General features: G+C 35.2%; 1 protein-coding gene across 1 annotated transcript in view; it reads left to right on the top strand.

Annotated features, from left to right (window-relative positions):
• SEC24B (SEC24 homolog B, COPII component) overlaps nt 1-24900 on the top strand; it is a 47776-nt gene extending 22876 nt beyond the window's left edge. The window contains exons 5-24 of the mRNA XM_075708908.1: nt 460-540; nt 2237-2418; nt 4027-4211; nt 5399-5501; nt 6418-6544; nt 7501-7610; nt 8563-8675; nt 10156-10274; nt 10632-10687; nt 11010-11216; nt 11861-11984; nt 12615-12773; nt 13220-13393; nt 14069-14179; nt 15286-15461; nt 17093-17230; nt 19227-19331; nt 21042-21134; nt 22487-22590; nt 23839-24900. Of these exons, the coding sequence (XP_075565023.1) occupies nt 460-540; nt 2237-2418; nt 4027-4211; nt 5399-5501; nt 6418-6544; nt 7501-7610; nt 8563-8675; nt 10156-10274; nt 10632-10687; nt 11010-11216; nt 11861-11984; nt 12615-12773; nt 13220-13393; nt 14069-14179; nt 15286-15461; nt 17093-17230; nt 19227-19331; nt 21042-21134; nt 22487-22590; nt 23839-23953 (2582 nt within the window). The 3' untranslated portion in view covers nt 23954-24900. The remainder of the gene's footprint in view (nt 1-459; nt 541-2236; nt 2419-4026; nt 4212-5398; nt 5502-6417; nt 6545-7500; nt 7611-8562; nt 8676-10155; nt 10275-10631; nt 10688-11009; nt 11217-11860; nt 11985-12614; nt 12774-13219; nt 13394-14068; nt 14180-15285; nt 15462-17092; nt 17231-19226; nt 19332-21041; nt 21135-22486; nt 22591-23838) is intronic.
• Nucleotides 24901-26669: the final 1769 nt, after the last annotated feature.

Raw genomic sequence — 26669 nt, 5'->3', positions numbered from 1 at the left:
TTGAAGGTGGGGATGGTGCATAATCACTCTGAAGATGATGGGAATTTTCTGTGGTTTGCAGTTGTGAAGGAAGGCACAATAGAGACTATTTTAAAAATTTACATAGCTTCCGTTGATGTAGTCTAGAAAGAGCTATTAGTTTAATAGGAAAAACTTTTTTAATTTCAAGAAAAAATTTTTTAATTGTTTTTGTCCTTTCCCATTGATACCTCTCTTGCTATTTGTTGGTCATGTGCTTGTTTGTTTGGTTTTTAACATGTTTATTGTCTATCTCTTCCTCCCCCTCTTCTTTGCAATGGTAATAGTTTTCAAGTCTTAGGGCTGAAGTGGGGGTTTTTTCCCCCAGGATCTTTCTTGACAGTTTCTTACCAAAGTTTCTAGAAAAAATTCTCAGGCTGTTATTTCTCAAAAATTCGGCATTTCTGAAGCACCTAACTTTGAATTATTTTCCTCCCCCAGCAATTGACAGTTCCTCTACTACAAGCAGTGCCTCTCCTGTTCTGAACAATTATGATGCCCTGGAAGGAGGTGGCTACCCAGGTAAGCAGTTTGTCACATGTTAATTCTGAATTGTTTGTTTAAAGACTTAAATGTTTACGAATTTTTTTCCTATTTCTGGTGGTGTCTTTTGTTAATTAACAAGTAGGTGAGAGGAAATGCCTATGAAAGGAGTGGGGGCAATCATCAGAGAGAACATACCTTCCTTTTTTTAATCACTTCTCACAGTTTTAACACTGAAGTTGGAGTAACCATTTAATAAATCTTCCCTGTATCATAAGTCATACTTTCCATTGTAATATAGAGGGTAATGCTGAAAGTATGGTATTTGTGAAAGCAGGCATCTTTCAGTAGGCTATACTGTATGCCTGATTGCGTTGACATTAGTAGCTGATAATAGTTGACACATCAACTGAAGTTTTGAGACCAATGGTACCAGCTTCCAGAGATGCTTGGATCAGGTTATTTTCTCCTGTTTTTCTTCATTTAAAGAAAATGGCTGCTATTTTGCTTATTTTTATCTCTAAAAATATCAGGGTTGTCAGGTTTGTTCTGAATGAACCTACTAGCAGACTACCTCAGTCTTGAAATCTGTAGAGCTGTCATATTGAGAGCAGGTGGAAAAGATGGTGTTCAATGTAGGTATGTTAGCCAATAATTTAAATGATAATTGGATTAATTTGTGGGGCCTCCTCTGTCTCTTTTCAATTGCTCTGGCCTGTAAGAATGTCACAGTAGTTTGCTTAGTTTGATGGGTTCCTTGTGTAAAGTGAAATCTGTCAGGTAAAAAGCCAGTATTGCTATCCACATAGGGTCTAGCTCGCACAGTAAGGGTAGCAGAGGCATGGCTGCAGGATTACGAATTCTGATTTCTCAGCTAATGACTAACCATTTTGTTTCTGCTGAAGGTAAATTCTAAAAATAATTTGTTCCTTCTGTTTTCCTTAAAGAGTAATAGGATCAACTTTAGATTTCTTCAATCTGTTGATTTGTTTGCTTTTTTTCTTTCCTCCTGGAGTGCTCATGCCAAGCATAGTTTCTTGAGTGGTTGGTTTCCTGAGTGGTTGGTTTCTTCACCTGTCACTTTTCCTGGTGGATTTTACCAAGCTTAAATTCTTCTGAAAGTTAGCTCGTATTTGTAGACATTCGTAAAGAGTAGTTTCATCTCTTTACGACTGTTAAGTCTTCTGTGAATTTAGGTCTCTGCGTTACTTTCAGTTTGGCCTTTAAAAAAGTGAGACTAAACTGTGCTGCAGGGATATACAGGAGGGACTTGCATTACTTACGAAAAGCTCTGTGTCTACATTTAGAGAATAGTTCTGTTGCCTTAGCCTTATGTTTTTAACGGTATTCATAAGTGGTAGAGGAGAGACTAAGCATGGGTAGTCTCTTTTGCTCTTTACATCAAGTGCAAATCTTGGAATAAAACGTGGTTCTGAGAGGGTTTTATTTCTTTTTTTATTTAGTTGAAATACTTTTAAAGTTGCTTTTTTTTTTTAATATATTTTTTTAGTAGTTACACAAGTCTACAGTCATCTTCCCATGTATACCCCCTTTATCAGCATAATTGCAGTCATCTTCCTTGCTAGTTTATTTGGTCAGTGCAGATAAACAACTCGATAATGTAAAAACTTACAAATGGAAGTGTTGTTTATTAAGCATTTAGGAGTTTACATTTAAATTAAGAAAGAAATAGTAAATATATTCAATACCTGTGGGCTTTCTTTTGTCCTTCCAGAGACACGTTCTGTGACCAGCAGCCCAGTTCCTGCTCCATCAGTTCCCCAAACATCAAAAGCTTCTAAGCCCTTCGGTTATGGATATCCAACACTGCAGCCCGGGTATCAAAATGCAGCACCACCTACTCCTGTGCAGCCCAGTAATCCAGGACACCATCCTGGGTTTCAGCACTATTCACAGGTTTGTATTTTTAATTTAAAAGTTAATTCATGCAGTAACTTCATGGGAAAAGTCTTTTCTGCATGATATAATCTTTTTTTTTACATGTTTTCATATTTTATTTTTATAATTTGAGACAAATGTTAAGTATAATATTGATGTCATAGCTCTGGATCTTAACTTCCTATTAGAAGCCTTTTGAATTAAAATTTTAAGTGTATCTCCAAATAGGCTTAACAAGTTTGCTTCACCAGTTATTAGCAGCGTCCACAGTTTTAAGGGTTGGTGTTTCAAAGAGCTATACTTTATTGATAGGAAACCATGAAGAAGCATAATGAAGTACTTGATCAGCAAATATATGTTTGATCAGGGCACTACTATGGGCTATGATCTCAAGTATTAAATCATCTTACAAGCAAGACGTGGCACAGGGTCCAGGTGAAAGAGCTCTGTAGAGCCTGTGCTGTGTGTATGGTGAAGCAGGCTGCCTGCATCTGCTCTCTTTTCCTGGTAAAGAGAGCACCAAACACCCAAGAAGTTGTGTACAATCGCCTGGCTCCCATTGCACATGTGAATCACCCAGGAGCAGTGAAATCTGAAGAATAAGCAGATGCTGAGGCAAAATACAAATGCTGAAGCAGTGCAGGGAATTGTATGTGTGAAGGGGCGTAGAAAACGAAATGTACTGATTTACAAATCCCACTCTCCAAAATAAGGCCCAGGTAGCAAATGTATTGAAGCTGCTGTTGCAGGTGATGAAAATTCCTTACTGATCTGAGTGTAGTACCATAAGTTAACATATAATATCCAGGAATGCTTTCACTGTTATGGAGCTAACGTAAAGTGTGACCTGGAGGAAATGTTTAGTGGTGTTGGGTTTTTTTGGGGTTGTTTTTTTTCTTTTCCCAAGTTGAAAGACTTAGCTTCATCTTCAATATAATGCAAGATGGAGTTAGGCTCTTCTCAGGAGTACACAGTAAAAGCACAAAACCCAACAATTACAAGTTGCAGCAAGCGAAATTCTGGTTGGACATATAAGGAGAAAATTCTTCAGAATGGGAGTGGGGAAGCACTAGAACAGATTGTGCTGTGAAATCTTCAATCCTTAGATATTTTCAGAACTCAGCTGGTCAAGGCTATGAGCAATCTGATCTAATGTGGAATTTACCCTTGCTTGCTTGAGCAGGGGGTTGGACTACCAGACCTCAGAGGTGCCTTCCAACCTAACCTTTTCTGCTCTTCTATGGTGCTTTGTTTTAATTTTAAAAATAAATATATAAAAACAGTTTCTGTAACTTGGAAAAGTTACATTGTAACATCTTGGGGGGGGGGGGGGGAATTCAGCCTTTCTAGTAACTTATGCCTGGAAAGCTTGAAGGATTTCATGTGACTTCTAGTGTTGATTTGTATCATGAATTTGAATTTTGTCCAACGATACATATTTAGAAGGTATGGCACAGTTGTCTTAGCAGTTTTAAATTTCTACCATACAATTCTTTTCTTGTTTGTTTGAGTTTGTTACTAACTACTGCTGTATCTTTTTTTTTTAATATGTCTGGAAGAATTGGCATTACAAGAAGATTTGTTATTTAAACATGATACCCATTTAATGCTCTTACTTTTTTCCAGCAATATCCAGGTGTGAACCAGCTGTCCTCTTCTTTAGGAGGGTTAAGTCTACAGCATTCTCAGCAGCCAGAAAGCTTGAGACCAGTAAACCTTACACAAGACAGAAATATTTTGCCTGTATCTTCAGTTCCAGCCCCTGTGCCTAACTTGAATTCTGATCTTAGGAAATTAAACTGCAGTCCAGAGTAAGTGTACTGTGTCTACAACAGCATCTTATATTTTTCAGTGACTAATAATTATGTCGAGTGTCAAAAAATGTCTAAACTGACTCCTGACTTTAAATCCTTGTGATGAGTTAATATAACCCTTTTCACTTGAAAATAAGTTTATCCTCTGCATCCTTACACAAATGTTGAAACTGTCCTGCCATCAGAATACATTATATGCAGTGTGAGTGTAGCTCACTTATTAAAACATTAAGAAACCTGCTTAATCTTTGCCTTGTTTTATCCATCTAAAAAAAAAAAAAAAAAATCTATTAATAAACACCTTAATGTTATGCAGTACATTTCATAGAATTTTTTTGTAATGTTGCATAGGATTTTTTTCCAGAAAATTATGATGATCATGCCTAAATACACTGAATAAACTGTGAGTATATTTTACTATGGTAATCCTGCAATCATGATGTATCGTTTCACCTCTAATTAATATTTAGTAGTATTATCTACTATCCCAAGTCAAGTGCAGCTAGGTACAATGGAAATTGCTCTCCCCCAAAGATCTTAATTCTAATTCCAGAAGAAATTTGATTCATTGCTGCAGATTAACTCTGGTTACTGCCCTAGTGACAATGCCTGCTCCCACCAGAAAATAGAAATCAGAAAACTGGGGGTCTCGAAATCATCCTTAGGTGTGGAACACTTTGGATAGTGCTATTCATTCATTGGGGTTTTTTCAGTGCCCTTTATTAAGCTTTAAGTCCATCCTCAACTTTACATACCTTGACTCTCCCAGTATTTGAGATCATTTTCTACTGTTTTCTTACATAAATATTACTTTCTGAGAACTGGTAAATACTGTATTCCTTCTCTAGTTCCTTCACCCAAAAAATCTTTATCATGAATAAAAAAAAAATACATCATTTTACATTGAGCATTGTGCCTAAAGCAGGTTTATCTCTTTATTGCAAGTTTTGGTATACTTGCATTGCTGAAGTGCTAAATTGGGGAGCAGGGAAGTATTTTTTTTGTTTGGTTTTTTCATTAGGAGGCTTTTTTTTAATCTCTTTGCATTAATTTTGTTTATTAAATCAGCTTGTAAAACCTAGGATTTCTTAAATTTCAAAATTCTTTAAAATCAGGTGTTAACACAATGTTTTTAACATCTTTTAAAATTTCATTTTCAACATAATGTTTTTATTTCCTTTCAGCTCATTTCGATGTACGTTGACAAATATTCCACAGACACAGGCTTTGTTAAACAAAGCTAAGCTTCCTTTGGGTTTGTTGCTACATCCCTTCAGAGACCTAACGGTAAAGTAGCTTACTCTTTTTTTTTTTTTTTTTTTTTTTTTTTTGTAAGTATAGCTATTTAATATACACATTTGTCTCGTTTTCATTTAAATAATAAAATATAATGAACTATAGGTCCTAAATTTAACAGAAGTAGGAAAAACATTGTTTGGGACTTAGAGAGGAAGAGGGGAAAAAAGCCTTGAAATTGCTCCTTCATTGAAATTCATAAGGGAGAAACTTTGGACAAGTCTTTCAAAATTTTTTCCTTATTGTTGGAAATCTTTGCCTGTGGTTCTCTGAAGCTCTGGATTACTGCTCTGTGTGTTGGGTTCAGAACTGCCAGGTACCTCTTGAAAAGGTGTTTACAGTGCCCTCTTGAAAAGAGGTGCTCATGTTGAATGTATTACTGGCATGATAAATGCTGTCAGTCGAAGGTAAGCACAATGTAAGATTGAAGCTGTGTTCGTAACTGTTAAGCAACTCCTCTCCATCTAATTTATTTGTATTTACTTAAAAAGGTGAACAACTGTCTGGTATGGCTTTGTTTCATATAATGGGTGTTCTTTGTGTAAGATTTGCTGTCTGTCATATTTAGTCACCCAAAGTTGTCCTGTCTTTCATAATTCCTCTTACCATAGTAACTGTGTTGCTGTAACTATGTAATTTAAAGTAATTTCATTCAAAATCTTATTATGTCTTTGATTTGTGAGATTGGATTAAGACAATAATTAAATATTATTTCTTCTGATTTTAACAGGGAGGATATTTTTAATAGGCATCATTATTACTCTGTATGAAAATGAGCTAAAAAGATAAAAGGAAAGATGATAGAATATCTAGTCTTAGGAAGCTTTTATACACTGTACTGCATAGTAATGTTTTCCATAAAATGTGTTACATACCTTTGTTACAGCTTTCCATTGTTTCTTTTTAGCAATTACCAGTAATAACATCAAGCACAATAGTGAGGTGCAGATCTTGCAGGACTTACATCAACCCTTTTGTTTCTTTCATTGATCAAAGGAGGTGGAAATGCAACCTGTGCTATAGAGTTAATGATGGTAAGTTTTTGTAGCAGGAGATGCTTGAATTGATAGAATCTCTTTCAAGGAGGTTGTAGTAAGGTGGGTGTTGGTCTCTTCTCCCAAGTAGTTAGTGATAGGATGAGAGGAAATGGCCTCAAGCTGTGCCAGGGGAGGTTTAGATTGGATATTAGGAAGAATTTCTTCACGGAAAGAGTAGTCAAGCATTGGAACAGGCTGCCCAGAGAGGTGGTGGAGTCACCATCCCTGGAAGTGTTCAAAAAACAGGTAGACATGGCACTTTGGGACATGGTTTAGTCTAGTCTACCCTTAATTTGTTTAGTGTGGACTTGGTAATGTTAGTTTAATGGTTGGACTGGATGATCTTAAAGGTCTTTTCCAACCTAAATGATTCTATGATTCTAAGTATTTGCATCATATCAGTCCATGGGATACTTTAGATTAAAATGTAGATTAAAATTACAGTGTTCTTAAGATGTTTTTTAAAATCTCTGGACCATAAGTCAGATATGCTGTGCATGTTCTCAAGAAAAAGGTTGTTTTGCAATTTTCTGGGAGACTAAGAAAATGTAATCATATTATCCTGATTACTTGTATAATGAAATCAACTTACTCCATTGACTGCTGTTGCAATATACAAATGGAAACATGATGACAGCTAATACTGTCTGCAATGCAGGCTAGAGGTTATGAGAAACAATACAGACTGAAGTTTGTTGTTGTGAAATGCTCTCTTTGCGTTGGTGTTTTCAAGTTGGGGAAATATTGCTGTTTAAAATAAACTTTCTTTTGTTTCGAGTTATTTAACTTTGTGAAATGTTCCTTCGTTTTACGTATCCCTAATGTGAATTTTTTTCTGTTGTTAGTGATAATTGAAATATGCCTGCATTAGTTTGCTTGTAGCTGCCATAATGTTTTTTATTTGCTGACAAATACATAAACTTTTTTTTGTGGGAAACTTTTTTTTTTGATAGTTCCTGAAGAATTTATGTATAATCCTCTGACGCGATCTTATGGAGAGCCTCACAAACGGCCAGAGGTCCAAAATTCTACAGTAGAATTCATTGCTTCCTCGGACTATATGGTAAAAAAAGTTTTCATGGGAACTTCAACAACAAAGGCATTTGAAATTAATGTTGTATACTGCTCCAATGATGTGTATTAATTTTCCTGTGAAGGTCCTCTTAACACCAAAGAATAGTTAAAATTTGTATTTATTTTGAATTTTGGTAAATATAGATATTCAGAGGATTGTCAAAGGCAATTGCAATGTGTGTAATCGTCCAGTGTAGTTTAACGTGGCATAGTCTGGTTTGAGTCTGATGCAATGTGGTTTCTGGGTTTCTCCCTCATTTGAAGAGGTTTTGAAAGAACAGTAATGGAATAACGAGAGAATTAAGTTGGGTTCAAATTTTTAGTTAGTAATTGCAACAGAATCGTTTCTAACTAGGAGTCAACCTACAATTGCTGTGATTAGTAGCCTTGTCTCCAAGAAAGATAAACAAGGCCTGGGAAAAGGCCCTGTTCATAATGACATTATTGACAACAGCAAAAATAAATTGTTCTCTTGTCTTTTAATTGAAACACTGTGGCCAAGACATTTGGCAGTGAATAAATACAGCTTGTTATGTGGTTGGGAAAAGGATGTAGGTAGAATATTTTAACCCTGTTTAATGGATCTCATTGTCCGCATCCTGAAAGAACACTGGTGTTTTGAAGACTGAATTCCATATCTGGCATCAGAGAGCCATGTTTGAGTTGACTGTTGGAAGGAGAGACTAAAATATCCAATTTCTGTTCTGAAGCATAACATTTTATGCTTATTAGAAATGGCAGTTATTAACCACTGGGATTTGTGGTTAAGTCTATCCAAATGACTCTTAGTAAATCAGTTTTATTTTACTGCATAATGTATACCTTGCATTTTTCTAAGTATTCCCTTTTCCCACTTCCCTTTCTAATGACTAATCACTTTTAAAATTTCTGTAAATATGATTTTTGAACATTTTTTTTATTTTTATTTTTTTACTTTGTAGCTTCGTCCTCCTCAGCCTGCGGTATATTTATTTGTTTTAGATGTGTCTCATAATGCAGTGGAGGCTGGATATTTGACAATAGTCTGCCAGTCATTGCTGGAAAACCTAGACAAGTAAGAATATAAATAACCTTTTCAAATTAGCTAACATGTTATTATGAACAGTACTAACCTACCGTTTTGCAGAAAACTTGCATATAGTGTTTAAACATTCTGTCCCTAAAGGACAGAAGTTCTGTTGCCTGACATTGTGAACTTAGTGTCTTAAAGGAAAAAAAAAAAAAAAAAAAAAAGCTGTTGAGGCAATTTACGTGATGACAGCTATCTTCCTTGCATGTGATTAAAGGTGGATCTGCAAATAACTTATTTATCTGCAAAGAATATTTAGCTGTAACTTCTAACAACATGTTGATTTTACAAACATTTATAAAGATGGGCTCTTCCCCCCTGCCAAGACCAACAAAAATAACTAAATTACAGGGATGAAATTGGCTGGTTCTTGCACTGAAACATCTGAGGAGCTGCATACTGGAATGTTGTGACCACTAGTGTGAGATTGCCTAGGTGAATTGTGTTGTCAGTTTGGGGTTTTTTTAGATCACAGTTACTTAGATCTACCTGCGCTACCTTCTATCTGTTCTCATTTTTGCACTGGAACAGCGTGCATGGGATTGGTGGTGGTGCTTTTTGAGGGAGGGTTGATAAACTTCACTGTGTTCATGTCTTCTTGAAAACTAATTTGCATCCTGTGGAGGCCTCACTGAAAATTGTTTTCTACAAGTTTTTCTTAGGAAACTTGATTTTAGTTTCTGATAAAGACACCGACATGTACAGTAGAATTCTTCGCTTGCATTTATTGGTATAGTCTTTCTTTGTTCAGATCTATTTTGGCAACAGATTCTTAGAAACATGTTAAATTATTTTAGGAAAATCCATAAAATCCCATGCAAAGTCTATAGGAAAATCAGTACATCCAGTTAATTTCTATACCCAGTTGGTAAAAACAATAATTGCCTCTATTGCTCTTGTTCACTGTCATGGTTTTTGGCACTTGCTGATGTTTTTATATTTTATTTGAGAAATCCCATTTAGTTTTTCTTTTTGTATTTTTAATGCCATACATAGGAACATGGTCCACATGAGAAATAAGTATGTTGCATTGTAGAGGCATTGGATTTTGGTTTAGAGCTGTAAGTACTCTAACTAGATTAGTAAATGGGATTTTTGAATTATGAAAGAGCAGAATGCACTATTTTCTATTGAAGAACTTGAGAAGGCTACCTTCTTTCATGTTTAGTGTAACGTTTAAATGAACCTACCAAGTTCTCTCTTGGAACAAAACATCAATATATAAGTGAGTGCTTACCTGTAATGCTTAGTCTTGTAAACTGTATCATTATCCCAGCTTTTCAGAAAATACTGAAGAAATATTACTTGTATTCATGATTCAGATCCCCTTTCTTTTGTTCTCCCTTCACCCCTGTATACATGAGCTGAGTTTCTGCTAACCTTGCTAACATCGGCAGGGGCTGTATGTATGTATGTGGCTTGAGAGAGAAATTTAGGGCTTAATAATTTATTTTTAATGCTTCAGGCTGCCTGGAGACTCAAGAACAAGAATAGGATTCATAACGTTTGACAGCACTGTTCAGTTTTACAACTTGCAAGAAGGTTTGTCTCAGCCTCAGATGCTGATTGTCTCAGATATTGATGGTAAGTAAAAAGAAAAGGGAAACTAAATTTTTAAGAAGCTACTTTTTTCCACAGAAGAAAGACTAGAATCTCTCAAATATTCTGGTATTAGGTCAATTTTATTGAATGTATAGGGAATACATTTTTTAAAAATAATCTTACGCTACCTGCAGAATAGGTGGTGTTCAAAGAGTGAAATTCAAATTTTAATTTTGCTTTGAATAAAAAAAGCTTTGTATAGACTGTATTATTCTCTCTAATGTATGTATCGGAAAAGTAGACTCTATTTCATGGTATGTATAGCAGTGGGCAGTGAAATGTTATATTTTAATGTTATTTTTTCTTTAATAAAATGTTTTTTTTCCATTCTCCCTACAGATATTTTCCTACCTACACCAGATAGTTTACTTGTAAATCTCCATGAAAGCAAAGAGGTATGATTGCTCAAAATCAATCATTAAATTTAAAGAGTTAAATACTCAAAATAGAGGTTCTTTTTAAACTTTTAATTCAAGCCTATCTTCATAATATGTAATTCCAATGCTACTTTTTAATTATAGAAGTATTACATGTTGGTTGTTTGTTTGCATTGTAGTTTTTAAAATTATGATTTTGTTTTCCTTAGTGTGTTGAAACTAAGCTGAAATGTTTGTTACGGATTGTTACACTTCAGTTACAGCAATACAGCTTTTTAGAAATAGCAGAAAATCTTCAACTTGCAAAAATCTCATAAAAACCTTTCAATTTGTTCCGCAGCTGATAAAAGATCTATTGAATGCGTTACCAAATATGTTCACCAATACAAGAGAAACACACAGTGCGTTGGGTCCCGCTCTTCAGGCTGCATTTAAACTGATGTCTCCAACGGGTGGTCGGATATCAGTGTTTCAAACTCAGTTACCATCCTTGGGAGCAGGGCTTTTGCATTCCAGAGAAGATCCCAATCAAAGGTCCAGCACAAAGGTACAAAAACTTCCCTTAATATTCATCTCGTGAGACTAGGGACTGGCTATGTCTTTCTGACTTGCATAGTTCTGCAGACCCACTCTTTTTTTTTTTGTTTATAGCAATTCACTAAATTTTAAGTCTTCAGTGTCTGTGTTTGTGCATTTAAGATCACTAGTTTATACATGTATGTGTGGTATTACTTGTTTCAAAGTGCATGAGCTGTCTTTTGGGCCTTTGGTCCATAGTTTTTCTTGGCAAGCAAAAGAAGCTGCAAATATCTCTGACTCAGTTGATATCAACCTGGGTTTGAACCAAAGCGTCGATATATTAAATTGTAGACCTAAAATATGATTTCTTATTATTTTTATTGCCTTGTAGTTTACAGCATCCAGTAAGTGTTACATAGTTACATTGAATGTTCATTTGTATGAGAATGTAAACTTCCTTGAAAGTAAGATCATAACTGCTTGTAAATACAAAATAAAAGAATATGGAGCATAAGGAAAATAATTTCTGCAGGTGAAAATGCCTATAAATTATTGCTTAAAGGAAACTTCCTTATGATAACTTTGCTACTGAAAAGTGTGTCTTTTGTTCCATGAAGTCTTGAGAGCACGATCGTTGTCTTAACTCTTTCCTGTATAATTTATTCACCAAAGGTGGTCCAGCATCTTGGTCCAGCAACAGATTTTTATAAGAAGTTGGCACTGGACTGCTCAGGCCAGCAGACTGCTGTGGATTTATTTCTCTTAAGTTCACAATATTCTGATCTAGCTTCTCTTGGTAAGGATTACCTAATGTATGCATTCACTCTTTCCATGTTGTTGTCTTTCTTCGGAAGCATAGGCTACTGCAGGAATTCTTAAATCATGTAAATCTTTTTGCACTTTTGTAAATGCAGCTAATGCTGCAAAGGAATTGACTTTGAAGTTGATAGCAGTAAAGAACAGGGGTATTGGACTGGTGGTATTAGACAACTTATTCTGGGATTTCAGTTTTAAATGTGAAGCTACTCTCCTGCTCAAGAACAGGAAACAGCCAGATGGAAGGGAATTAATAAAGTTAATCATAGGGGTAGAACAGAGTTCTCATCTTTCAGTATTAAATAAAGATTTGTCTCTGCACACACACTTAGTTTTGCCTCTACACCGTTAAATATTTCTGCATGCACTCTTGTCTTAGTTGCCAAAGGTAGTATGCTTACTGAAGTAAGAGTATCATTAGATAATTGTGTATTGGGGTGACTCATCACTGTCTTCAGTGGCCTGAGTCTGGGCCAGTTCTCATTGTCTTACAGATGTGGGTCATATCAAGAAAAAGATGAACATAGACTTGCAGAAGGTTGTACACAATTTTTGTGTCCTGACTTCATGTTATGGTTTTACCTCTTAACCATATCTTTCTCCTTCACAGCTTGCATGTCCAAGTATTCTGCTGGATGCATCTATTACTATCCATCTTTCCATCGTACCCATAATCCTGCTCAGGCCGAAAAGTTGCAAAAAGACCTTAAAAGATACCTTACAAGAAAGATTGGATTTGAAGCAGTTATGCGCATAAGATGTACAAAAGGTACATTTTAAATACTGATTTGTGTGGAAAAGTTGGTGTGAGCGTGTTAGCTATCATTCTGAGTGTGCTTAGTCTTTAGCAACATTAGATTTCAGGTTATTTCTCTTTCACTGAATAGTAAGATAGTCACCTCCTTTATATAAATTAGTTGGCTTTTGCCATTTGGTTTTTTGTTTTGCTTTTTACTTAAGATGGCACTATCTCACCTCAACTAAGTTGACATGTGTAGTGTAAGGGCGTCGTTCAGTTTGGAGTGTTCAGAATTGAACATGAACTCTACAAGATCATGCTGAAACATTTAATGATTCACGTAATTGATTCTGCATGATAGAATAACTATTTTTACTGTTTTCTTAAACATAGCTTGAAAGCTGTGGGTTTTAATTATTGATAGGAGTTTCTCACGCTGTTTTAACCTCACTGTGAGTTATTTAATATGCTTCTAGGTCTTTCAATACACACTTTTCATGGGAACTTTTTTGTACGATCTACTGATTTATTGTCCCTTGCCAACATCAATCCTGATGCTGGATTTGCAGTACAAATGTCCATCGAGGAAAGTCTGACTGACACATCTTTGGTTTGTTTTCAAACAGCTCTTTTGTATACTTCCAGCAAAGGTAAATAAATTCAAATGAATTGGCCACTGGGCTTTTTGTTTCTTTTTCTAACATAGTGTTTGTATAGTTAGTTCCACGGTCTTTTCTTGTTCTCTACACCCTAAGAAAATCTTGTCAAAGCTAGTGAGCTTACTTGGCAGTTAATCACATAACATAAAGGTTTATAAACTCTATTTTGATGACAAAATGTAATTTATCTCCATCTTGCATAGAGTTGATTCAGCAAGATTCCTTTACTTAAAAGGCATACCACTGTTACAAGCAATAACGTGTTTGGCACACACTTTGTCAAAAATCACAGACCCGTGATGGATCGGAGCGAGTTGCTAGTACGTTGGGTGGGCATAAAGAATAGCAGCTACTTTCTGTTGTGGAAGATGCAGAAAATTTTGGGATTGAAATCAATGTACTTCGTTTGTAGGATCAAGACACTTATTGTGGATGTTATAAGCTAGTTTGTGTTATGAACTTGTGCTGATTCATAAGTTGAATGCTTTAGAGTGTTGCAGAATTTTAACAGGTTAAGAGACAGGAACGGGAGATAGTGTTACATCAATTTCCTGACTGGTCTGTTTTTACAAAATGAGTGCATCTTGGATGAGAGGAGATATGCTATAGAATTTGTATACCTGTACCAGGAGATATTGCATAATGATTTCTGCTTATTTTTGTTAGGTGAACGTCGAATTCGAGTGCACACACTTTGCTTGCCTGTAGTAAGTTCACTGACTGATGTATATGCAGGAGCGGATGTGCAAGCAGTTGTATGCCTATTAGCAAACATGGGTAAGTACAGACCAGGAAGATTCAAATATCTTTTTGTATGTTTTTAATTTTGCCACCCGTTTAAATGAAGTAGTGAATGAAGCCGAGGTATTGTAGAAAAAGGTTGGAGTGTAGCGCACTGAAGCCTGAGAACACAACAGGTGACAAAATCAAAGTTATACCAAAACTATTAACTGAAATATTCCTTAGTCTGAATACTTAGTTGACTTTAATCTTCTAAAAGGAGCCTTCTTACATTGTTCTCTAGAGTTTATAAAAGGACAAAGAATCAGCATACTTGGATCAAAACTCTTATTTTTGTATCATCATCATCATGGTGGTTATCTCAAACTTTAGCATTCTAGGATTACTTAAGAAACAGAGTGATTAAGTTCAGTGAGTTGCTGGAGACTAAAAGGGAATTTCTGATTAATGCGTATCTGAGATACACTAGTTTTTTTTCTATGCTTCTATCCTCTCATTGATGGTTTGAAGACTCTTACTTATCCCCTACTTGTGGGTCATAAGTAGCTGTTTCATAGTCTGATCTCTGCCACTGAACGTGTATGACTGCAGCATTGTAGTATATGGTATGTTGTATATTAACAGTGAAATAAACTAGAAGAAATAAATAGTACTTCTGTATCTTGTCTTAAATGTGCATTCAGTCCAGCAGGTGGCTTCCTCCAACCAAAGGATTTGCAGCCCTTTGTCAGCAGAGAAAGATGAAGCTTCATTTACTGTAATCATAATTACACTGCTAAAGTAATGGAAGAAACTTTGGTGGGGGGGAGAAATAATTGCTGCAAATCTTATATTGGAGGTAGGACGGCAGAGAGTTTCGGCAATAGCCAAGTTATTTGTATAAGGTTTAAAACAGGATTTCTATTTAGTCTCGACTATATACCACAGCTTTAAACAATTTTTTAAATTCTCCAAGAGTAGGAACTAGGGAGCAGAGATCAGCCACATTGTACATTTTACACATCATGAAAGTGAGTTTCTGTATGGGCAGTAGTCTTATTTACTCTTAAAACAACACCCAAAAGCACAACTAGTATTTTCAAAATTCAAGGGAATGAATGAGGCCAACTCTAGTAACTTCTTGTATCCTTCTAACCCAACAGCTGTGGATCGCTCAGTTTCATCTAGTCTTTCGGATGCAAGAGATGCCTTAGTTAATGCCGTGGTAGACTCCTTGGCAGCATACATGTCAACTGCCTCAAATCTGCAGCAGTCCATGCTGATAGCACCAAATTCCCTCAAGCTGTTTCCACTGTATATTTTGGCCCTTCTCAAACAGGTACGTATAATCTAGTGGATTAATGTTTGATATTTCATTCATTGTTCCATGTGAGGAATTCTTCAGCTTTATGTCAAGCAATGCCTGCACTTTTCTAAAACTATGAAAATTGGGTTATCCTCTTCGAGCTTACAGGACTTTCACATAAAAGATGACTGTGTTAGCTTATTGTAAATGATTAGTGCCGTAACACTTTATTGGTTTACTTGATTTTGAATTTTTTATATTTTGTCTTATTTTCTTTTACAATGAAAATAAATACATATATTCTAAAAATTAGCATTTCTCAGATTTTGGCAGCTAATTGGTGCTGCCCATAAAGATTGTTGAAAGCTGCCTGTTGGTGGTACTTCAATTTTATTTTATGAAGAAAAAACAAGTCAAATATTTTTCAATGCATCTACTTTGAACTTCAAAGTACCAAGAAGGAAAATGAGTTTCCATGGAGATACAATGAAATCTATTACAGAAACTAAAGTGATATAGTTTAAAGTTCACATAGAAGTAGTTACTACTTCTTGGGTTTTGTTTTGGTTTTTTTTTTTTAAATATCTTTGTATTACCGACATTCATACCTAAAAGAGAACTTACTGCAGGGCTTTGTTATCAGTAAATCTCATAGCTTAAAGATTTTCATGTCTGACAGTTCTTTGTTTTCTTATCATGAATAAACCGTTATGTAAGTTTGGTAAGAAATCTAATTATAATAACTTACTTTCTTTGGCTTAGTGATTACTTCAGTCTCTTATATACTGATTAGGACTTCTTTGGTACTTGCATAAGTAATGCAGTTAATGGTGGGGGAAAACCAGACCATTTATTATCAAGAGAATCCATGTAAAAGACAGAAGTAGGAGTGGCTGAGAAAGGAAGTTGTTTAGCTGGTTTTTTATTATCTTTGTTAACAGTAATAAAAAAGCCTGGGATACAGAGGAACCAAAACCAAAATGCTTGTGGCAGCCAAGGAAAAGATGACTGATGTACTTAGCTTTGTTGTAGAACTGGATATGAACTGTGATTGTAGGAATACTCCCCATTGAATCAGAATATGGTGCTTACTCCATTGTGTTGCTTCTAACAGTGGTCATTTACTGATTGCTTCTAAAGGAGATCTGAAAAATCTCCTTTAGAGAGAGAGATACAAAATAAATTTTATCCTATGAGAGCTTAGTTTCTGCTATAAAACATAAAAGTATATTTCCCTGCCAAAGCTTCTCGACACTTAATTCTTACTAATATAAAATCAGAGGTAATCGTATCCACAGAAGTATCTTTTTTGAGCTCTGCTAGGCTCATATCTTCCCACAGTGTCTTGCATCGGTGAGTTTCACAGGCTGGTAATGTTTGTCAAGAATAAAAGAGAAATGCTGACCCAATCACATTCAAATTTTACACAAAGTGAGGGAAAATTTTTTTATTCTCCTTCATCAATAAGGAGGGAGAATGGATTGAGTCTAAAAAGGTATTGTATTCAAGTTGTATTTGATTAAGATTCTAATGTATCTCAGTAAGATACATTTCTTTAAAAAAGCTTTTCCATCTTTGCTTGACACTTTCAAAAAATCTGAAATACACTGTTTAGATGTGAAAAATACAGGATTTATTTGAGTAAGAACACTGTTCTCTTACAGAAAGCATTTAGAACAGGCACGAGTACACGCTTGGATGATCGTGTATATGCAATGTGCCAGATGAAGAGCCAGCCTCTTGTTCATTTAATGAAAATGATACATCCCAACTTGTACAGAATAGACAAGTTGATTGATGAGGTAATGTATGAAGCCTGTTTTATAACATCCTAGTTTTAATGGTCTGTTAAACGTGATGTTGTGCTGCAATAATTTAAAGTTATTGTAATGTAAACTGAGCATTTTTCCCTAAGTTATAAAAAAAAAAAAACCAAGAAAAACATTTATTTTCAAGTTTTGAGTTGCAGTGACAGTGGTGTGTTATGAGCAGAACTGTGGTTTTACTTCACCTTGTTTCAGTGACCACAACAATTCCATGGTTTTCTATTATACAAAGAAAGAGAATGTATGCATTGGAAACATCTCCAGTGTGGTTTTGTGTTTTACAACTGTCTGGGGGAAATGGATGAAGTAGATTTGGTGGAGGATTCTAGGTTTTGTGTACTGAAACCAGATAAAGTTGCCTGGACTAACAAACTTCCAGTGGTTTCTCGCACTGATGTGAATGAAACAGAATTGTGCTTGTAGATGGTCATGATCAGACTGAGGAAGTACTTCATGTGCAAAACCAGGTTTTATTAGTTGATCTCTTACAGAGGTAGCCTAGGAAATGGATGCATTTATTAATAGTAACAAGTAAGATGGGATTTTATTTAAGGTCAAAGCTAGTTGTAATTGCAAAGATAAGTTTGGGTTTTTTAAGTAAGTCTTCATAAGCTTGTTAGTCACTAGCTTTGGAAAAGCATATGTAAGATGTTATTTTTGTGTCATACAAGATTATGTATGGTATTGTTCAGCACGATATATTGGTATTGTTCAGCACAACCTGTGAGCTATTTATAGTCTCAAAGTTAACCTTGTTAAGTTTTTTGTGTAACTTTCACTGAAACACTATATTCAGTGTTTGAGTGCTGTAAAGAACCAGCAGTGTCTTTGGGAGATCTTTTATTAGCAAAGGATTTCAGATTTCTAGTAGAATAATACAGAAAATAGGTCTTACTTGACCTACTGAAATTAATTGACAAACCACATTTTAAATTATATAACAGAGTGCTAATTGCTATTTATTACTACTTCAGTTTGAAGTATTTGTGACAGAGACTGTTCTTAAATTTATTGTTTCTTTAGGAAGTTATATGATATATATTACAGAATTTTTAAAAATATTTTTTCTGATTTTCTTTTCTCTTAATACTTGATTCTTGAGAGCACTGAGTAAAGCCTGGAACTTTCCCAAGTGGAATTCAATATATTGCTTTTCATCATTATGTATAAATCCCCAAAAGCTTCTAATTTATTGCATTATAATACAGAATTTTAAAAATAGTGATTTTTTTAAATAGTCTTTTACCGTGTGGAGATATGCTTAGTCTCTAGACTATTTTTTCCCTACGCTATTTGCAGAATGCTTCACAGATTCTTAATAGATATTCAGCCTATTTTTGTATTGGAGGGGGAAGCAGCTTTAATCTGAAAATACTTGGGGTTTATTGGTTTTGTTTGTTTTTATTGCTGGGGAGGAAGGGGGAGTATTTTTCAATAATGTCACTGCTAACAGCCAGGTTGTTTAATCAGATCGGTCACAGTGCTCTGTGGACAAACACCCATGTACCACTTAGGCAGGATGTTAAATCAAGGAACTTTCTGTTACTTGAATGCAGTAAAATAGGGAACCCTTGCAGGGAGTAGAATTTGATAGTCTTCTCCTCTTGCAACATTTCTAGTGAAGTTGAATGCAATGAAAAAATCTGTGGAGGTTATAGAAATTTTAAGTGTAAACACTAGAATTCTCTTGGATGTTTGGCACCTATAGCATGACAAATGTTACCTACACAGCTTAAAGGAACTTGCATTATTCTTCTTTTTAGGTAATAAAATAGCCTTTAGGTTAAGTAACATTCTAGAATTGTTTGATGTACGTAATCATTTTAGGCTTAACGTGGCATTTTGTTACATGAGAATGCTCAAAATTTTGGTAGAGATTAACGGTGTTTTTTCTGTTTTATTTTACCTGGTTAAGATAAAAAAAAGGATTTATTTATATTCTAGTGTTACTGAGTATTGTCTTTTCTTACAGAGTACAATACATGTAAATGACAGAGTTGTTCCTCAGCCACCTCTTCAGAAGTTGTCTGCAGAGAAGTTGACAAGAGAAGGAGCTTTTCTTATGGATTGTGGTTCAGTAAGTTACCAGTTTCATACATTTCTCTCTCTCTCTCTCAAAAAAAAGCAATATATGCTGAATTATTAAAAGCAGTCAACTCTCAACAGTAACCATGTAGTGAATCAGCATTCCAGGTAACCTGGCAGTAATCTGTGTTCCACTGAAAGGCTTTCATATTTTGATCAGAGGAGTATCTTTGAGATTGAGTATTAAGGCTTCAGAGGTTAATTTTTTTCATGCTAGACTGATCAGAATATACCAAGAGTTTACATCAAGGGTTTTTTTGTTTTGTTTGGGTTTTTTTTTTTTTAAATAATGGATTTCCATTTTCCAAAATTTCTCTTAATAGTTATTAAATTGTATGTACTGCAGTCTCTAACAAAGCGGTTCTCATTGATGTAGGAACTTTCTCAGATAACTGAGCATAAGCACACAAATATGTGATTTGTGGCTTGGTGTGATGTAAGAGTTGCAAGAGTGAGGGAATTGTGGGGAGTGAACAAAATCTGTAGATACAGTTTAAAGTATTTGTAGAAATTGTACTAAAACACATTTAATTGGATAAAGCATTATGCTACTCAAATAATGTGTAAAAACATTATGCTATGCTAATGGCAGTCTAGACAGTGCTTTAAACATTGTATGAGTTCAGGGGCTGAGTCTGAATGTGTGCTGCTTTTGGCTGGGATGGAATTAATTTTCTCCATAGTAGCTAGTATGGGGCTGTGTTTTGGATTTGTGCTGGAAACAGCATTGATAGCACAGGGATGTTTTAGTCGCTGCTGAGCAGCGCTTGCACAGCGTCAAGGCATTTTCTGCTCCTCACCCCACCCCACCAGTGAGCAGGCTGGGGGTGCACAAGAAGCTGGGAGGGGACACAGCTGGGACAGCTGACCCCAACTGACCACAGGGATATCCCATGCCATATGACGTCATGCTCAGCATATAAAGCTGGGGGAAGGAGGAGGAAGGGGGGATGTTAGTCAAAACCGTGTTTTGACTTCCCAAGTAACTGTTACGTGTGATGGAGCCCTGCTTTCCTGGCGATGGCTGAACACCTGCCTGCTTATGGGAAGCAGTGAATGAATTCCTTGTTTTGCTTTGCTTCCATGCTCAGCTTTTGCTTTACCTATTAAACTGTCTTTATCTCAACCCACGAGTTTTCTTGTACTCTTCCAGTTCTCTCCCCCATCCCATGGCAGGGAGTGAGTGAACAGCTGTGTGTGCTTAGTTGCTGGATGGGGTTAAACCATGACAGAATGTCAAACTAGCTTCTGTCTCCAGATGTCTGAAATAATTACTATAATGTGTTTTCATAATTGATGCTTTACTATGACTTGTTTAGATTGGGAAGTCAGTGTGCAGTAACTGACACAGTGGTGTGACTTTATAAAAATTTTAGGTTTTTGCATTTTGGGAGGTAACATGCGAAGTTAGTGCATCAGCTGTTCCAGTATAGACGTGTCCTGCATCCTCATTCTTTCAGTGTTTGCATTCTACCTATATATTTTTTTTTTACATTTAGTGATCTTATTGCAAACACTACCAATGCATTAATAAGTAAATGTACAAATAATGAATAGAGATGTATATATGAATTGCAACTGGAGCTCTCAAGTGATTACTTTGCATGAAAGGTATTATTCTGGTATTATTCCAATTACATCACCACTTGTCTCTTTCTCTAAAATGTAAGCCTTTACTAAAACTGATTCTGACATCTTACAGATTTTTTACATTTGGATTGGAAAAAACTGTGATAACAACTTCATAAAAGATGTCCTTGGATACCCAAACTATGCGTCAGTACCACAGAAAATGGTAGGCGTTTTAATGAGCAGAGCTGTATAGTGATAACACTTGGAATCTATATTTAATCTATTTTTCCTGCATTTTCAGGTTTTATTTATGTAACTATGAATTTGGTGCGGGGGGTTATCCGGTACCTTCTAACCTCTTGCCAACTTCATAGGAGACAGATCGAAGCTGTCAAATGCTTTCAAGGAAAGAATATAAACATGTAAATTTTGGCATTTATGGAATGCAAAAAAATTCTTCTGTGACATTACTGCTCTTATTATTTTTATGGAAATACATGTGAGCTCAGAAGAATAGGATGGAATTTCATAGAATGAATACAAAAAATATCTATTCAGTTGTGTTAATTAAGATTAGAGTTATTTTATTGATATCATGGTTTTCAGAAGCCTTGTGTTCTCCAAACCTGGGGTGAGTTACCAAGTCTATAGTATGATGTGATAGGCCTGTAAGTAAAGGCTAAAGGTTAAGTTTTGCTCATCTTCCAAGCTTTGAGTCAGTTTTAAAAAGAAATGCTTTTAGCTATTATAGAACATCAAAGACCCTTGGATGTGTGGTTTGGTGGAGGGGGTTTTATGTTATAACCTGTACCTATAGTCTTGTGTGTGAAATGGAGCAGCAATTAAAGAGAAGACCCCTCTTCTGTGGGTAGTGATTCCAAAATGTCAGCAAGTGGTGGGTAAGGAATGGACCCTTTTAAGACACTCTAGAAAAGTTCAGAATCAAATGGTTATATTCAGATAGCACCAAAAATGTGTTAGTCATTAGTCATTGTAGAAACACATAGGAAGATATTTCCTGCTTATAAAGCTTGCTTAGTGTGAAGGGGGAAAGTAAGTGACAAGTGGTAATTATAAGAACAGGTTAAGAGCTGGTATATTTAGCACAGTGAATGGCTCAAGTGTTTTTTAATTCTTTTTTTTTCAGCTCATTCCCCAACCAAATAGTCTGGTATAATCTTTGCATTGAAATTTGTTTACAACTCAGATTTCACTTCATGCTTTCTTAATCTTTTTTTCAGTGATACAAAATGCAGCATGTAGGAACTTGATTGACAGGGGAAGATAAAGATAAGATAAAAGAAAACTGCAAAAGCAGCATTCTGAAAAGATGACTTTTTAAGAAAGCAAGCTCATTTAAAATTTTTCACACTTAAAAGGCAGTTTAAATTAAAGATGTACTGCTTCCTATAGAACAGATGTTACTAAATTTTTTTACTTGAAGCTGAAGAAAAAATTTGTATATGCAATGCATGGTTGGTAATTTCTTAATAGAAATTGTGGCTTGGGTCATGTTACAACTATTTTAAAATAGTTTTGATAATTTTTTTACTTCTTTCAATTACTTTCAACTAGACACAGCTTCCTGAGGTAGATGCGCTTTCTTCAGAAAGGACACGATCTTTTGTATCTTGGCTTAGAGACAGTAGATCTTTAAGTCCAGTTCTTCAAGTAATAAAGTAAGTATATATGTTAGATACGGAGTAATTATTGGCAACTTTTATTTACAATTTCTAATTGACACTGATGAAAAGTGGGAATATCTGACCTGGAAGAAACTGAATAACATCTTCTTTCCAGTTGATATAGTGCTGTTATCTAAAACCCCTTAGCAGCAAAGGTCATCTTTGAATCTACTGCTACTAATAGTTTTATTGGTAGGAATTAGTTGTATATTTTTATAGTGTTAAAAGTATACTAAAGCAGTGGATATCCTTATGATCAACGGAGTTAACCAGGTTAACTTCTGGTATAACTTTCATAATTTCAATACATATATATATATAAAAAAAAAAATTCAAGTAAGGTTAATAATCTTCAGATGGTTTAATAATTGTATGTATTTGTTACTGAGCTTCATAGGACCGCAGTTGATTTATGACATCTGAGGCAAGTTCTGAAGCCTTTTCAAGCCATAACCTGTTTAAAATTTAAATTCTATAAAATGTTTATACTTGAGTTTACATTTGTCTCCTCTAGAGTACTCAGTTTACTGAGCCTGATGGGAGATCACATTTTAAGAGAGTATGATGACTTTCTTACTCAGATAAATAACGTTTAAATACAGGACTGAAGCTCTTCAACTGTTGGTGTTGTGGCCACTGCTTGAATCGCAAGTAGTGCTGAGAGACCATAGTAAATAGCAGAGCTTTACTGCGAGCTGTGCTATACCAGTACAGAGGACTGTGCCCCAGCAAATATTTGTGGTGTCCCAGCAAATTTTTTGGGGCAATAATTTTGGATACTAGGTCTTTGACATGTTTACCTTCTCTAGTCTGTTGCCAAATAAGAAAAACTGGGGAGGGGATTAAGATTACATGTAACCAGAGATATAAATTTTCCAGTTTTTTAATCTTCATCAGCATTTAATTTAACCCTTTCAGAATTCATTGCCACCAGCATATTTGTTAACTTCTAAAACAAAATAATTTTTGTGTTTCTTTTTTGTGTTTCTACAAGATACTTTAAATGCTATTTCACCCACTTTTGTACCATTTTGTACTTCTTAAAAAGATGCTGTTATTTCACAGTGTATTACAAATTTCAGGGTTTTTTCCCAAACTTTGGATTATTTGCAATTGTAGCATCTTTGGACTGAATTTAGACTTGAAAGGACAGTAAGCAATTCATTAGAACTTATGCCTCTGCTTCCGTTCAGAGTGGATTTTTTGCTCAATGTTTGGACTAAAATACCTTTCTTCTTTCAGAGATGAGAATCCTGCCAAAACAGACTTTTTTCAGCATTTAATTGAGGATCGGACAGAAGCAGCTTTCTCATATTATGAATTCTTACTTAATATTCAACAGCAGATTTGTAAGTGAACAAGGAATAAATAGAAGAAAAATCCTGACTTCAGATAGAAGCATGGGCCGAGAGAAGCATATGGGAAGTTACAAAAGTGGATACTTGTTCTTCACAATATACAGTGACCAGCACTGTTTTGGAAGCTTTACAGCTAAAGAAGTATACATTTCCAAGAGAATTTTGCAGATTTACTTCAGTCTAAAAGTGCTAGGAGTGATGAAGCTGTTTCACTAGTAAACTTTAAATTGGTTTATACACGTTTCCAGTTGTGCAGCGGTATGGTGCTCTGTTTATTGCAAGCTGGTGAATTTATGTAGCTATGTGGGATGATATTTCTTAATGAAATGTACAATTAGGTAAAGCCTTTTTTCTTACATTTATTATAGTAGCCCTTCCAGATCCAAATTCTTAAGAGATGTCAAAGGGCAGTGCTGTATGTTGGTTGTTTATATGAATTTCTTTTTAAAAGGAATGATTCATATTTACTGAAGACTTCAGCAAATTCCCTGTGAAAGTTGTAGAGTTTCAGTAAAGTACATCAATTGTAGAAATAAAATATATAATGTACATAAATACTACATTTGTAAAGAAAATGTAAAAAATGTAACTAAAAAAAAAAAGACATAGCTCAGTGTGCAGAATTGTTGAGTGCTCAATGATGAATTGTTTTGTCCCAGGCTAGACAATGAAGTTGACTATTAAAACATGCTAGAAAAAGTATCCATGTAGAAAGAACACAGCTGCTGCTTCTGTTAATTTTAGGTGAATTTATTTATGATTGGCTTACTAATTAAAAATATTTTGCTTTATCATGTGTTTTTATATTTATGCAAGTATAATCTTCATAGAATCATAGAATCATTTAGGTTGGAAAAGACCTTTAAGATCATCCAGTCCAACCATTAAACTAACATTACCAAGTCCACACTAAACCAATCAAGGGTAGACTAGACTAAACCATGTCCCGAAGTGCCACATCTACCCGTTTTTTGAACACTTCCAGGGATGGGGACTCCACCACCTCTCTGGGCAGCCTGTTCCAATGTTTGACCACCCTTTCTGTGAAGAAATTTTTCCTAATATCCAACCTAAACCTCCCCTGGCGCAGCTTGAGCCCATTTCCTCTCGTCCTATCGCTAACTACATGGGAGAAGAGACCAACACCCACCTCACTACAACCTCCTTTCAGGTAGTTGTAGAGAGCGATAAGGTCTCCCCTCAGCCTCCTCTTCTCCAGACTAAACAACCCCAGTTCCCTCAGCCGCTCCTCATAAGGCCTGTGCTCCAGACCCTTCACCAGCCTTGTTGCCCAAAACTTTTTGCAACTAAACTCTTACTGAACTGAATATTGAAGAGAATATGTTTACCATTTTATTTCACAGACCTCTGGAAGGGAGAAGAAAACACTGCATAGTCTGAAATGAGCTTTTGCTATAAAGTTCCTAAAACCCTTCCTATGTATTGTCCTAAAGAAGGCATATTTGTTAACCTCGTTTTATGTTTTTGTAAACTACTGTAGTCTTGGTCCAGGTTTCTGTAACTTGTGTTGTCTGCCATTTAGGGTAAGCCTGGGTAATCACTCACACTTGATGGTTTGATTTCTGCTGCAATCTAAAGAAAAAAAAAAAGGTGTGTGTGGGGGTAAAAATTAATTACCTTATATCAATGCAAGGCTTTAAAATGTCAAAATTCAAAATGTAATCACACTGTTACATCTTTCTGAAACCTTGTTCATGCTAATGTTTTGGTAACTCAATGGTTTGGGCTTTTTGATAGAGTTATCCCAGATTTTAAAATTTGGTTGTTAAGTTGGGATGGTTTTAGTTTGGTTTTTTGAGGCACATTAGAAATAATTCATAAAGCACATTCACTCGTACTATTCTGAATTTTGTTTATTTGTTTGGTTTAATGAAATGTGACTACAATGAAATAATTAAGTACAAAAAAGTAAGTTACAATTAGTATGATTACATCTTAGTTTAAAGTAGCCTTGAAAATGCTAACATTGCGTTTTAACTGCCATATCCCCTGAATCAGTCAAGAAACAAAGTACTAGCTATGGATTGCAAATGCTTTAAAAGCTGCACTAGTTAAATTCTGCAAATGGTGGTGTTCTGCATGTTAGCACAAACTTACTGTTTGGAGAAGATACAAGTTAAACTTGTGTGTTGTCCTTAACTAAATGTGTTTAAGTTACCCAAAGATTACTTAAGCGAAACTTTGCATTTAGTAAATTAATTTATCATGTAATAAATGTCTGAGGTGATGCTGAATGTTGTCCCTAAATCAGACCTCCAGGATTTCAGTACTTGTTTGTAGATTAATTTGCATTGGGTGAAAGCTAAGTGCTGCTGAAGAGTGGGGCATCTTAAAAATCATTTGTAATTGCAAAGATGAGAAGAGCATGTTACAATTTTAAATGCCCAATGATAGATGCTTCTGACTTGTGAGCTTGGTATTGAATATCTGGGAACATACTATGCCATGATTAATTGCAACGTATTCTGTAAAACCATTACTTGAAGCTTTATTCTTCTATGGGTTTTGTATATAAAAATTATGAAAAGTACATCTTGAGAGCTATTTGTTCAGTAAAATTATTACACAGCACAGAGAATCTAGTTATTTTTTTACTAACTATAGAGCACATCTCCATTCTGACTGATCTTTAGTTTAAATTTTAAAAAGACAGTATCATAGATGTATCTTCAATTTGAAACACTTCAGGATTTA

Source organism: Pelecanus crispus, chromosome 4 (assembly GCF_030463565.1).
Source record: "Pelecanus crispus isolate bPelCri1 chromosome 4, bPelCri1.pri, whole genome shotgun sequence".
In the NCBI taxonomy this organism is placed as follows: Eukaryota; Metazoa; Chordata; class Aves; order Pelecaniformes; family Pelecanidae; genus Pelecanus; species Pelecanus crispus.
Note: the sequence above shows the minus strand (reverse complement) of the source record. Positions and strands in the feature narration are given on the sequence as shown.